Genomic DNA, 15,711 nt, shown 5'->3' on the forward strand with positions numbered 1-15,711 from the left:
AGTTTTTATAGCTTCACCCCATTACATTCTCCAAACAAACACAAACAACGAGAGGAAATGGGGCTGTTCTCTCTCAAATTGATATCACTAGATCATTTGTCAAACACTATAGCTTAGGACAGAATAGTGAGGGTATTATATATGATCTTGATGACTAAGCAGAGAGAAAAGGCAAAAACCCTCTGGGAACCATTTAGTACTTTGTGGGTATTGTTACATAAATGCAATTTGTTAATCTCTAGCAGTCCTGAAGTAGGGCAATAATCAGCCAAAACCATTTAAAAAAAAAAGCTGCTGAACGGGATGTTTCTTTCTTCCCCCAACTGACAACAAAATCTTTTGATTAACACCCAATGGGAGGGACAGTGTGGATTTCTGGCCTGTCTCTCAGCTCATCTGTGAAAGGGAAGATTGTGTTTATGGCTGGGTTTCTTGCCAAATCAAATGTGGTTCGATTGTTGATCTCCATTTGCAACAACAAGAAGTCTGGCTGCTGCCGTTTTCATTTTTATTTCCATTACTTGTTTTAGACACACTGCTTAACTTAAGCAGGTTATTATGTGCCTGTTCGCCAGAACCATTGGCTTTCATTGCGCCTCTGAACGTACCCTGTTGCATACACTGTTAGTACTATAAAGAAAAGATGAAGGAGGGACTGTCACCCGCTGCAAAAAAAAACTTTAATATTTCAACTTACTATTGTGATCTACACCAGGGGGGCGCAAACTTTTTTCCCTGCGCCCCCCTGCCGGCTGTCACCTCACCCCCGCGCCCCCCCTCACCCCGGCTCCGGCGTCATGACGTCACATTGCCATAGCAAATTTCGACTGGAGTTGAGCACCCCTGCCCTAAAGCAACAAACTAGGTTTCAACTTCCATAAAAAAAGCATGGCGATATTTATAACTTCCATTATTCTAAATGATAGGCAAATGAGTCCATTCCAGCCTAAATTATATGCAAATGAGCTCATTACAGCCTAAATGATGTTCACCCCACACACAAAATCCCTATTTCAGTGTCCGCATGGGAGTAATGTCAGAGTTAGATATGAGAAATTATGCAACGTTATTTCCCCTAATCTTCAGCAAAAAAAATTATTTCAGGGTCTGGATGGAAATAACTCCAAGACTTAAATGACCTCACAATATTTGAAGATAACGCATCGTTATTCTGAAAATATGCCAACCCTCTGCTAATGTGAGCGGTTATAGCTATTCGTTTTGCATACAATTTCATTAATGAACAAGGCGTCGCTTCAGGCAACATAACGTCGATAATGTCAATTATATGCCCTGATTTAACAGGGATTGGAGAATCCAGGCCCTAGTTGGCTAGATGGGTGTCATTGTGACTTTTTGAAGGCGTGATTAAATGCTGCCATAATCTCTATTACTAGAGGTGTGCAACCAATTTCACTGCAGTGTGCTTCAGATCTATTTGAGATTAGAGGAATTAACCAAGATGATGTGCTGGATTTACATGGAAATATGTAAAATACATTTTTGATATACCCAATATAGGCGTACTATCAGACTGTGTTTATAAAGAATTGGGTTGGAAAACTGCATCCTTTTGCAATCGGACAAATAGCCCATACTCGTCACTTTCTTCCATTATGGTTTTGTTGGTGATCTATGCCCTGTACTATCTCACTCCCAAAAGAGAGGCACCTACAAGTTTCTTATTCATGATACATGCCTGGATGCTGTTATTTGCACTTAACATAAAGAGCAGAAAATAGCTGGGCCAAATCATTTCCATGTGGCATTAAAAATTACCTAAGCGCTACATGCTTGTCATTAAAGTTGCCTCCCCCCCCCCCCCCAGGTCATTCCTTGAACATGTTAAGGACAACATGGGGGGAGGGGAAGATCCAAAATACGTTTGTAGTGGCTACATTTCTAAGATCACTTCCCCCCCCCCCCCCACCCTCAAGAAACATATATATATTTTTTTTTTGTGTACACTTGAAGATACCGTGGATGTTTCTAAAGTGCTTTACGCTATACGCTATACGCTATAGGAGCTTATTCAATAAGTTTATAAGCGAACAAGTGCGTGCGATCGTCCAAACACCGCTATTGACATGAATACTGAATTACTGAATAAACCAGTGTCTCATGAGTAACTATAAAGTTCACAACTTGCATCGAATATGCTCTTCTGTAGTATACGAGAAATACAAAAAAATTTTTTAAACAAGACATTTAAAAAACGACAATTTGTTAAAGGAAATTAATAACTACAATACCATAAACCCCAAAAAAACTGAAACTGTTCATGTATTTTCAATTTCTAAGAAAACCACGTAACACACACAATTTTCAGACAAGGGTTCGGTGTATCTTCTTACAACTGTACGTCTGGTGCAAATTTTTAAGTCCTTGGTTGTCAGAATTGGTATTACCAGGGGGTCCCACTATTCTTCTGTACTTTATACTTAGGTATGTATGTCTATCTTTATTTATATAGCGCCATCAATGTACATAGCATTTCACAGCAGTAATATATCGGACAGTATTATAACTCAATGGGAATAAGCGCCTCAGACATAAAATAGGAAAAGAAGTCCCTGCCCCATAGAGTTTACAATCCAAGTTGTAAGTGGGGAGAACTTAAGAGACAGAAGGAGGGTGTTCTGGTAAGTGTGTCTGCAAGGGGTCACGGTCAGTGCTTATGAGATGTATAGTATCAGCCAGCGGAGCTACCCATATGCTTAGTTAAAGAAGTGTGTTTTAAGAAAGGTTCTAAAAAGAGGTGGGCTGGGGGGGAGGGGGGAGAGGAGAGAGCGTCTGTGGGATATTTAGGGGGAAGGGCATACCAGAGGTGTGGGACAGTGAGTGAGGTTTAGGAAGTAGGGGGCCTTACATACAAAAGGGTTAGACAGAAAGCATCCTTGAGCTGAAAGAGTCGGGCAGGTGTATAGTGAGGAATTAGGGCTGAGATGTAACGAGGGCCAGAACAGTGTATAGCCTTGAGAGGAGAATTTTGTAAGTAATCTGGAATTTAATATAGAGCCAGGAGAGGGATTTCAGCCGAAGAGACGCCGAGACATATTTAGGAGAGAGTAAAGTGATTCTAACAGCAACGTTTAGTTTAGATAGTAGGGTAAACAGGTGAGAGGCAGGAAAGCTGGATAGTAGAAGGTTACAATAGTTGAGCTGGAAGAGAATGAGGGCCTGCATTAGGCCGTGATTATAGTGCACACGCGACCGAGCCCGTGACGTCGTGCGCAAAACATGAGCTAGGTTGGAGGCGATCGGGAGGCGACGGAGGATGTGGTCGTGACATCACGTGAGCGGTTCGCCCTCATTGGCTGAACTTCTCACGTGACTCAGCCATCGCGCTGCAAGAAAAAATCCAACTGTATTTTCAAAAATCGCACGTGACCTTCATTGCTCTACATTCATTTGTCCTGGCGGCGCACAGCGTCGTGGCCACGTGCACCGCCACTATAATCGCAGCATTCGAGTTTTAGCAGTAGAGCGACAGAGGAAAGGGCATAGCTTTGCAATGTTACGGAGGAAAAAAAACGTAAGGTTTTAGCTCCATTGTGAATGCGAGGGAGGAGTCAAATGTGACCCCATGGCAGCATGCTTGTGATACTGGGTGTATCATAGTGCTGCCAACAGTAATGTAGAAGGGGGCAGTTAGGCCAGGATTACGTGTTTTGTAGGTGTTTTTAACGTGCATTCGGTCTTACAGTGCATACAATACAAAGCTCATATTGCATTTGGCTCCTTGTAGAGAAAGTAGGTTAAATAGATTTCTTGTAGAAATTACATGCTTTTAGTATAATATTGTTTTTCAAGTATTTTTCTACCTCTGCAGCCTTTGATACTGTGGACCACCCTGTTCTACTTGAGTCTCTATACTGTTATCCGTAACAGCGCTCTATCCTGGATTTCCTCTTACCTCTCATCATATTTTGTGTCTCGTTTGCCAACACCTCTGCGTTCAATTTCTATCCAAATATAACAATATTAACAAAATGAAATTGCAGAAGCTAAATAATTTGGAAACAAAGTTTTAGCATTTACAAATTTTGTCTTGTATGTTATGTTGGGTGGGTCCATGTATCATAAGACTGTCAAGATACACTTGGCAAAAAAAACTAATTTTAAAGTACTATATGAAAGAAATAGGAGCAATGCAGAATATTTTCAGTCAGATATACCAAGCTGTGCAAGCAGTTTACTTGTGTTATTGCAATTCAAGTGAATGGTAGCAGCGCAAGTAAATCAGTTTGCATGATTTAGCACAGCAAATAGACAACTTGATACAATAAGTACTGGAGTCATAACAGTACCTTGTAAGGGCCAATAAGTCTCTTTTTGATATCCAGTCTGTAGGCCTTGGATTTTTCAGAGTCACTCATGTCTGTTGCACGTAGCCGAAGGATTTCGTAAACTCGTCTTGAGTGTTGCTGGTAACAATACAGAAGTTTAGATTGATACATTTTACAACTGGCTGTATGATTACTCTACCGCAGTGGTCCCAACCTATGCTGTAAGTATTAGTAATGCATACGATCTTAAAAAGTAGAACTTCACACTCGCATGGCATCTGAACCTCCTGTTCCTGGGTGAGAATGGAGGACAGACTTAAAAAAAAAAAAAAAAACTAAAAACAACAACATTTGCCAAACAATTGTTTGTCTGCATTGCATTTTAAGTCGCCTTTCATAGGGAAAAGGTGATTTTGTCAGATTTGTAACTTACCCGGCAAGTAATGATGGCACAAGATTTATAAAACTAGAATATATTAAGTAAATAGAATTTAACCTATGAAAAAACACACCTTTTAGATGTTTAGTCGCCATATACTTTCATGCTTTGCCAGCCATGAGCGTGGGATTCAGATATGTGAATGCAGACCACAGAATATTTATAGCCATCACCTGTGGCACGGTTCTTTTTCTGTGGTGTTAATGATCCACTGTAAATTCAATTGGATCGATGTTCATAATGCAGTGCACTGTACTGCACACATACAAAGCCCATGCTACATAGACTTTTAGCATGTGAAGAAATACATGTTTTAGATTGGTAATTTTCAGCTGTAATTCTTCGGAACTACTGTATGTACAACTCAGATTTGCACACATAGTAAACTCAGTAAATAAGAAGCCACATAGCCCTGAGGAACTAACCGTTTCAACCAATGGGAGCAGAGAACCGACAATAGAATTCTATTACTATTACATTCTGAAAATTTCAACCAAGTAAGAAAAATCACATACAAAGAGGTCCTATTGCAAACTGCATTAAAAAGGTACAATGCTAAAGTGCACATCTTTCCCACGATTTGTCAGCATTTCTAGGAAAGGGAACCAAATTCCATTGAAAACCAGAGAACCATGTGGGACAGTGTCTGCACTGCAGGAAAAAAAAAATCTTCACGTCAAACAGTAATCTCCTAAAGTAAAAGATAAAAAAAGAGCTACTAGTCAATCATAAAGTTAAAATACCTTATTTATCTTTAGTTTCTGTTGAGCCTCTGTCCCCATCTCGTGACTGAAACCATTGAGAAGTGTCTCAGGAGAAAAACATGGCAAACTTTGGCAGAGCTTCACAAGGACAAAGTCTCTTAGTCGGACATAGTTTTCAGATGGATCTTCAGCTGATGGGCAAAATAAAAAAAAGCTCACAATTTATTTTCCTTCTTAGAGTGGCGTATTTAACATTTTAAGCAAATATATGCAAACCTATGCAGTGAATATCAGCAGCCATTTTAACTTCCATGTGAGGTAAACGTTTAGCAAATGATGGTTCAAGAATGCATTTACGGACCTTTAGCAGTAACACCCTTTTTTAATAACAGCTGCAGAAGGATTTCACAATGGTAGAAAAAGGACACAGTTATATATGTATGGTGAACTGGACTAGAAAACAAAAACCACACCACATGAGTGTAAATGGCTAAATGCCATAAAGTAGCTTGGTTGGCTCTAGTAACATTGATTGACCTGTGAAGAACCAAAATATTGGTATACCGTATACCAAAGGTGGCCAACGCCAGTCCTCAAGGGCCACCCAGGTGGCTCAGTCGAAGACAGGGATATCCTGAAATCCAAACCTGTTGGTGGCCCTTAAGGACTGGAGTTGGTCACCCCTGGTATATACAGATACATTAAGCTCTTTATGAGGTCTATTTTTTTTTTACCTTTCAGAACATGTTTGGATGGAGCAGTTCCTTACACTACAGCATGTTGCTGACAAATTGCACTTAACGTTGTTGGTCATTGCTATTTACTATTAATGACCTAATCAGATTTTACTAAACATTTGTTGGAACCCACTCAGGTGGTGAAGAAATGGTTAAGTGTAAAAAAAATTCTGCAAATATGCAAAATATTTTTCTCAGTTTGTTTTACATGTGCGGGTGATGTGGTGATTCTTCAGTGCCTATAGGGAAAGGGAAAAAAGTATGCGTATTGCTAACCGGAAGGAGAGGGCTTGGAGTTCAACACACAGGCTAGAGTTTCAGTACAACGTGTAAATCCCTCCAGCACCACAAGCACTCATTCTATGAAATGCATCATTGTGCTCTAGGGCAGATAAATGCTAAACATACATCATGTATAATTCAGAATGATTCGTTTTGCAAAAAAAAGGTTTAAAAAATATTAAGGCGTTCTCACAATTACAAAACTACAGCACCGGATGGGTGAAGAATATTCCCTGGCACTTTCTGTGGGAATTTTAAAATCCATGTCAATGTAATAGTTCCTTCGAGTTTAGAGCAGCAGTTCCACCTGCTCTGTCACCATCTGGCATTTTAGGAGGGGAAAAAAAAAAAAAAAACAACCATGGCAGTGGGACCTTTACCCTGAACAGCACAGTGACAACTACCAGTTACCGTGAGATTAATATTGTATATAGCAGTATCCCACTGAAAGAGAAAAGGCTGTGGCAATCCTAATGCTATATCTTAATATAACATTATATTTCTATCATCTCCAAAACCAAAAACCGCAGGATTACACATCTTCCTTTAACCCTTAATGGGCAAAGCATATTAGAGAAATAGAAGTAAAGAATGGTAAGCTTACTTTCCATGTTTATTATAAAGGCACAAGGCCAGAGTATAGGGAACTATATAGCAGGTTATCTTATGGTTATTACATGTATGGAAGATCCAGTACATCACATAACTTTTAATTCATTATTACATTGAAATCAAAGACCAGTTTATAAAAATAAACCAACGTGCAGTCCAGCTGTAAAATTAGAGTGTTTATGATAATCACCACCACTGCGCTCATCTCCACATCTAAATCTTTTGAGGGGTTTATACTTGGGGTAATAGCAATGTGGTAACTGTTATAATGAATGTTGAAGTCCTCTTAAAACATTTTATTTCAGGCCCCCCTCCATTCTATGCAGCCCCACTAGCTGGGGCAAATTTTACATTTTGATAAATGAAAACAGGTTTTTATTTTATGTGGAATGTTCAGATAGTTTATATTTTTGAAAGATTTATGCATGGGGGCTGTTATGGACCTGAACTCACTGCAGCCAAAAAACTAAATATCTTAAAATATATAAAAATGATTAGTCTTGCTTGGTTTATTGCAGATTAAAAATATAACAATAGGTTGAAAGCTTTATAAACAAGTCCACAACCATAAAGTGAAAAAATAAATAAAAATAAAATAGTGGTTTATCAATAAGGAACGACATTTACTGTAACTTATTGTACTATGGCAATGCCAGTGCGTGTAGAGATATACTGTACACAAACGAATATGTTGGCCTCTCAAGATGATGATAGATAGAATAATACAAACATCCATTGGATGTAGCACTGGGCTCTGTTTGTGTTTGTTTGTATTATATATTGCCATGCCCAGTAGCACTCCATGTCTGGTATATATATTATATATATATATATATATTTTTTTTTTTATTATTATTATTTTTTTGTGGGTAGTTTTTGGAGCTTAAATATGAGCTTACTGGGTATTTGTGTGTTGTGTGGTTTTGTGTGATAGATAGAATAGTTGAAAAGGCTTTCACTTTATTGCAAGTGCAATGTACGATTCTAAGTGGGATAGCACCTTTAAAAAAATAAAAATAAATTGTAAATGCATTTGGAGGAATAATGTGATTCAAGGACCTTCAGCCAACATGAAAACAATTATACTGCTTTCGAGATACAGCCCTACAACATGTGGTGAACAGATTTCAACAGAGAGAAAAAAATAGCACTTTGAACATATCCGGTGACAGAGCTCACAGTGCTCAGGCTGCATTTTATTTTAACTCCAATATACTTGCAAGTCCCTGTCGGAAGAAAGGGGCATAACGGTACAGGCCGTAAAACACTATTTACAATACAGATATATAATATACTTTTTTTTTCTGTTGATGTTGCCTTTAAAGCAGCATTCCATTCAAAATCCAATGTGTTTTCTTAATAAAGAAGGTGTGTAGCATTAGAGAACTTATTGCATTTTCTCATTCCCTATGCCCTTTTTGATTATTTTAATGTATTAAGCTTCCTTGAGTTACTATAGCAACTGTTTAGGAAGCCATACACCTTCCTCTTAAGAAATAGGCAGCCATATTGTGTGCCCTGGGAAGCAGGATCTTCACCCATCGATCACGGGAGAACAGATATATTGGCGGCTTAGATAATTGCATTGCTGTAAAACGTAAGGAACTTCTGCATTTAAAAAAATAAATGTAAATGCAGCTTTAAATGCTACGTATGCTTTGTTCTGTTCATTCATGTCTCACGCTGGGAGCAATGATTAAAATAAAGAGTGCCTACTATTTTTCATAAATAGTTTGACAAACCTGTCACAGGGGGGATTACAACTATATTCTTTGTGGGAAAAAAATGTCATGTAGACCTAAAACTAAATATTTGAAGCCTTCCTCTCTCAAAGTATCTAATCGCCTCTGTTAAACATTCAAACATGTAATAAACTCTTATGTGACAATTAAACCGTGTATAGAAATAACTCATGCATGTGAATCGTTTCAAAGGTACTACCTTCCCAACAAAGCAAATGGAATCGCAAGGCGTCTCCTTTTATGCCTTTTGCTCCCTGCATTTTAGGCTGGCGCGCAAAGATGCTTAAAATGCGGGCACTGCCCACTTGATAAAGTATAGGGGGGCACTCTGCCACAAAGAGACATTCAAACTGATCCGTGCACAAAGAGAAGGGGAAGGGTTTCACAAGCCTGACGATTGTGCAAGGGATACAAATGTTTTAAAAAACAAGACGAGTAGGGGAGGAGGGAAGAGGGGAAACGACCTGCAGGTGCAGGAAAGAAAGCTTTCCTGTGCATCATTTTTACTTCCTAGTGTACACACACACACACACACACACACACACACACACACACACACGTGTACGTGTGTGTGTATATATATATATATATATATATATATATATATATATATATATACACACACACACACACACACACACACACACACACACTGCACTGCTGTTTGCTCAGAACAATAAGTATAACATGCAATACCAGAAAAAGTGTGCTTTTGTAGCATAAGTAGAATCAACGCATTCATTATCTTTCTAAAGTGCAAAATATGAATACTCAGACATTAAATAAGCTGCCATGATATTTTGTAGGTGTCTGTACTTTATAGATGTTCTGGGTATGTTTGTTGACACCACTAAGACTATACTTTATGCTCTGTGGAAGGGAAATACATTTAATTGAATGCTATTAACTGTCAGAGTAGCAGACAACATGCTTTGGTTCAAGCTCCTAGTGTTTATGGGAGTTGGAGACAATAAAAATAAAAGCAAACTTTTAATGCTCATGTATACAAGCTTATGATACAATGTAGTTCAATATGGTCCTCACTTAAGCCTTTACCTAAATCAGGAACGCAAAGGTAAATTGGTCCTATACAAGGAAGACCAATCCCAGATCAGGTGTTCTCCCTCTGGAGATCATAACTCTGGAGAATAATCTGTCAGGAAGCGATGAGAGTGAGTGAGAAAATGAGACGGACGGACGGACGGACGGACGGACGGACGGACGCACGCACGCACGCACACACACACACTTGCAGTGTGTCGGCACTCCAAGAAATATATGTTTACAAGCAGAGGGGATGTAGATTTGATCTTTGCTGTTCACAAGAGTGTGCAAACTCTCCAGAGAAATGTGCAAAGCTGAAGCCCATCTAATACAGAAGACATTACAAAACTTCAAAGAAAGGCATAGTCATCGAGTAATAAAGTCAATTGTAATGTGGAAAACATTAAAAACATTTATTTGCTTAAAACAGGCTTTTCCGATTAACTGACAGATACATTTCAAACAGACAGGAAAAGAATACTGGCCGCTTATCTTTCTGGGAGCTTTCTGGAAGCTACTGCAATGCTGGGGTCTTTGGTAAGAGATACAGAGAATCTGCCGGGTGAATACTTACAGTGAGAGATGTCACACACACAAAAAGATGTAATAAATAGGCTTGAAGCTGCAATAACATTTCAGTTCGTCTAATACTTTGTGCGTGTAGATAAGAAACAGGCATTTCTGAACCGGGTGTCCAACAGAGCCGATTGGTCCCTGAAAAATGTGTGTGTGACAGCGTTAGGCACAAAGATATGACAGCAATAGCACGTCTCCCGATGACGCTGCAGCTGTCTATTGACTGCCAAGCAAAGCTGACCCCAGTGGCCATGTCTTTTCCCCGGAGGTTAGGGGATAGTCTCCGAGGGAGTCCCAGATTTAGGTTAAAAAAAAAAGAGTCTGTGCCGACTGCTGCTCAAAAATAATCTCCCATATCTTTATTTTTTTTTTCTTCTTTGCAACTCTTATTCGAGATAATAAAATAGGCATGTAATCACACTCTACTTTCCTATCACTAGGGGAGGAAAGGGTGACCATTTTAAAAGTTGTCAATAGCTCATGCCCTTTCAAGCAGGAGTGCTACTGCATAAAAAACGCTACGTAAGTATCGCTCCAAGAAGAATGAAATGGCTTTAATATATAGATCTAGCTTATACATCAATATATTTAAAAGCTCCATACACAATCACATTTTAAAGTTACTTATGGAATACAGCTCCCTCAATACTTTCTTCCTCCAAAGGAATACATAATATAACATTGTACGGTATAATGGTAAGGAGTATCAATAAACACTACAGCAGCAGAAATTGTAACCGTAGTTTCAGACTTCATTCTGAAGCAGAAACAAAGACTATTGTCTGTGAGCATGTAGCTGCAATGTGCTCAATACACGGCACTAAAGTTCAATCTCTTTCCAAAATAAGTCCTTACAACTCTTCAAAGACCCTCTAATTACATTAAACTGTTCGATGGGTAGCAGCACTTCCATATAATAGAGTACTCTATTCACCACAGCCCGAGAAGAGGTTACCATGCAAGCTTTCAAAGACAACTAAACTAGAAAAGCACATCAGAAATACTGACCACCTTGAAACCAGTTGACATAAGAAGTTAAGTGCATTAGACAGATTTTAAAGTGTTCCGGTTTTCTTTGATTTTAGTAATACTTTAGATAGTTATAGATACATGTCAAATATATATACATATATATTTTTATACTTTTATTATATGCCCTCTGTTATTGAAAGAACACCCCACCGTAACAGATTTATCTTTGAGATCCAAAATTATTCTATTTATTTTTTAAATTTATATAAATTATTAATAAATAGCAGCTTCCTATGTTGCATAGATCAAGTCACTATGCTCAGTTATGTTTTTATTGAATTTAAAATGTATTGAGTTTAATGTTATCGAAGGAATAGTGTCTCGGAAAACATGAAATAAATTAAAAAAAGGAACAGGACACTCAGAAGCCTAACTATCCAATCCTCTCCGATATCATTAAATAACAATTGTGTTTAGAACAAGTTTCTCTCTCCAACAATGTTGCCGGTTCACCAGAAAAGATGTTCAACCACAGCTCGAGCAGTAACTACTGTAGACAGTTCATCGCTCCATAGATAAAAGGGCCTTGCCCACTTATATGCAATCCAAGCGCAACATAAAAAAAAAAAAAGTAGTTTTTTTTTTTTTTTTTAAATATATGCAGCCTTTAATTACTTTTGCTGAAAACCAATGACCCAAGATGCCGATCAGCTCATTCTCCCGTGATCAAATCAGCAAAGATACTGCTTCCCAGGGTACAGTACACCAAATGGCTGCCAATCAATTCTTCAGTTAGTGTAACTCAGCAGCTACAATCTATTCTTAAATTACTAAAAGTAACAATCTATTGTTACCGTTTGCAGCGCAAACTGCTAGGAATATTGGCAACAAAGGATCACAAACAGGAAAGTGTTGCAAAGACCTTGCACTGTTGGGGACGTGTGTTAAAACCTGCTATAGAAATCAAAAGATGCCCATTAAATTAAAAAAAAAAATTAAAAATGGCATTAAGAATTGAATTAAAAAGAAAAAACTATTTGGTAAATACTATCCAACACTACAAAACTGATTTGTTTAAAAAAAAAACACATATGTAGGATATTGCATGGGATTGCTCCTTTAAACAAGAAAAGATGCCGGGCCACCTTCAGCTAATAATTCTTTTAGGAACCTCGGATAAAAGGGTATTGGGTATTGGGTATTGGACAAGACGCTATAAAATGTTGAGCTTGCCATGACCCCGCAAGAAGCATGTTGCCCGGATCAGTTTGTAAATAACAATCTACCATACCTGTAATGTCCAAAACATTGGAAGAAGAAATGTAATATCGATGAACGGTTTCCAGAAGCTGGGCTCCGTGACCTTCACCTTGAAATGGGGGCAAAATCAGCATCTGGCTGCAAAGGAAAGAAATACAATATCACCATAATAAAAATAAGTGTCAAGCATTGTTGTCAAATTTTTGGTTTCTTTAAAAACGCTTGTCCTTCTCCCCTCCCCATAACTAGGGTTCTATTCCCTGGCCACTGACGTGGCATTCCAAAGTTGAGATGTATATGGGACTTTGTGATTCACTTAATCTCCTCTAAATTAGGCTGCATGTTCTTTGGGGCCCAAGGATTATTGTGCCTTTACTGTTTTTCTATGTATTGCACAGCATGACTAAACCCAATTCTTTTTATTACGGTATCTCAGGAGATCCAACTTATAGCATGGGCAAAAATACACATCCATAGTCTCAAAAGAGGGCGAGTGCTCTGGGTCTGGCTAGCAAGAAACCCACAGAAAACCAATAAGTCTCTGTCACACATTTAATTGTAGCTGGGTACTACATTATTTAATTACATACACGGTGATGCAAATTTTTATTTATTTTTTTAGACGTTTCTTGAAGGCAAATTTGCTATTTTTTATTTTATTTTATGCAGTGTGTTTACAATGATTTGCTAATATGTATTTCCATTACACGTTGTGTGCCCCCTGTTTAACGTGATCAAAGAAACTGTAGCTGATCTGTTTCTAAAATACACAAGCTTTTTTTTTGTTAAAAACCCAAGAAAATTACACACATTTTTCAAAATAAAATGTTACAATCATAGCTCTGCCAAAACAAATTGTAGTACTGCACTAATTAATTGTTTTTTTTTTCTTTTTCTTCAACAAGCTCAAACACAATTATAGCTAGTACTGGGAACTTCAGTGAGACTCACTTCTGGGATAAAAGAAAAGGCACGTGTTACACTGCCAATTACCTTACACGTGGCCGGGTTTTGTCTGGGTACACATAGTAATTATAGACTGTCATGTAGCCTACGGTCGCGAAGAGCGTAGCTCCATCCTTATTATACTTCTCAAATCTGCAGATAAAACAGAAAGCCAAGCGGGTCAATTACAGGCGCGCTCCCATGCAGTGTCCATTTTCTTTTTCCATTCTCCGAGTGAATTTCCAGTGTCAGCAAGCTACTCTGTGAGGGCCCAATGGGTACACCTGCTATATTCTGAATGTACAATTCACTTAATTGGTGCACAGCAACTTGGATAAATCAGACCTCTTTGCATCACTTCAGTGCACTTGCCTATTGTGAAGATGAATGGGTGGCAAGTAAAAGGAAACACAGGCAAAGCTCATTTTACTGTTTAAGCCTACATTCAGCGCTCCAATGGACAACAGCATTTAATTCAGCACTATTATGAAGGTCTCCCGAAACATAATGAAGGAAAACTGAGCCTGATAAACAATAGTTTGTCTTGCCTGGGAAAAAAAAATATCATTATACTGTTGCTGTTTAATTGGCGACCCACAATTAAAACTCTAGCTTTGTTGGAGGAGGAAGGCTTAAATGTTGCTTTAGAACTGTACTTACACCAGAAAGTAGTCCCATCGATCGTCATCCACGTCAATAAAGCTAGCGGTTTCAATAAGCCACATCAAGAAGGTCTGGAGCCTTTCATGGTATTCTCGAAAGCCTGGACAGGTCATATCAACCTAGGGAAAATGTCATGTAAAGTCAGGTGGGACTTCACTCAGGTGCAGACATCTGACTGGCTCTTTAGGCTGGGAATAAGTCCATCAGGCCAAAAGTTTAATGTGCTTGGGACAAAAAGCATTAACTCAAGTACAAGTAGGGTTTATTTATATGCTTTATTACGAACAAAAAAGGTCAACAGAACCATTGCACTCAAAAAAAAGGAATGGCGATTCAAAGCCAACTTAAAAATTGGGCAATATCACTTGTATGCATTTATGCATTAAATAGGTAATTTACTATAGGTCACCTTACCAAAAAAAAAAAACACTGCATGTGTACTTGGAAAGTTGAGCCATCAGGCTGCACATGAGCATCAGTATATAGAAGCATTTTCTCAAACCTTGTACAAAGAAATTCTGCATTACATTTTTGATTGACACTATAAATTAAATCTGTAAAATATAAAGTACCACATTTTTCTTTTGACAGTTTCTTTTTACCTTGCAGATCTGATATGTAAGTTCTTCACCTGCTTCTTCATTATGGATGGTGTAAGTGTGAACTATTGTTCCAAAAGGCTTAAAATTTACTTCCTTTTCCAGCAAAGAAATGAAGTCATCTGAACCACAACAAAACCCAGAAGGGATAATTTCTCGAATTTTGCTTTCAACGTCATCTGCCTACAAAATAAAGGGACAGAGAAATATTTGACCAACACTTATGACTGCATTTAAAATATATATATATTTTTAATGTTTTATCAGTCTTCAAGATCCACTTGTTTGTTGGTCATTGTTTGCAAATTGTATTTTTATTATAGTGTTGTTACACATGCTGTTGATATTTCAACTTCACAGTTTTGCAAAACCTTCATGTGTTTGCGAATATCCTGAAAGATGCTACTCAAATTTTTAGAAATTTGCAGAATTTCATAAGTGTCCCCAAAAAAAAAAAAAATTTCAAGCAAATGGCAAAATAATGGTTTATGTGACTTGCACATTCAGTTTTACTGTTTGCACATTTTTGGGGGTGTAACGTTAGCCAGTTTGAGCAAATAAAACAGCAAAATCTGCGCAATTTGTGAGTTGTTTGCATATCTCCAAGTGGCCTTAAGTTACTTCTGTACAGAAGAGCTGTCGGTTCATAAAAAAAGTAATGTCAAAACATACGTGAATAGCTCTTTCAACCAACATATACAAGCCGCCATTAAGTTGAAGTCCTATAAATACTAGCATCTTGCCCCTTTAGCATGTTCTGCTCTTGGTTTAAAACAAAATGCAGTGCTAAAAGTCATTGTTTTCTTAATCCCCAACCTCGGAGGACAGGGAGGTTACCATTGCAACC

General features: G+C 38.1%; 1 protein-coding gene across 2 annotated transcripts in view; it reads right to left on the reverse strand.

Moving 5' to 3' along the window:
- HAT1 (histone acetyltransferase 1) overlaps positions 1 to 15,711 on the reverse strand; it is a 44,343-nt gene that overhangs the window by 2,334 nt on the left and 26,298 nt on the right. For both annotated transcript variants that reach the window (XM_075609077.1, XM_075609076.1), the window contains exons 5-10: positions 14,868 to 15,047; positions 14,263 to 14,384; positions 13,651 to 13,755; positions 12,689 to 12,795; positions 5,472 to 5,623; positions 4,311 to 4,427 (exon numbers count right to left, since the gene is read on the reverse strand). In XM_075609077.1, coding sequence (XP_075465192.1) covers positions 4,311 to 4,427; positions 5,472 to 5,623; positions 12,689 to 12,795; positions 13,651 to 13,755; positions 14,263 to 14,384; positions 14,868 to 15,047 — 783 coding nt within the window. The remainder of the gene's footprint in view (positions 1 to 4,310; positions 4,428 to 5,471; positions 5,624 to 12,688; positions 12,796 to 13,650; positions 13,756 to 14,262; positions 14,385 to 14,867; positions 15,048 to 15,711) is intronic.

Source organism: Ascaphus truei, chromosome 7 (genome assembly GCF_040206685.1).
Source record: "Ascaphus truei isolate aAscTru1 chromosome 7, aAscTru1.hap1, whole genome shotgun sequence".
In the NCBI taxonomy this organism is placed as follows: Eukaryota; Metazoa; Chordata; class Amphibia; order Anura; family Ascaphidae; genus Ascaphus; species Ascaphus truei.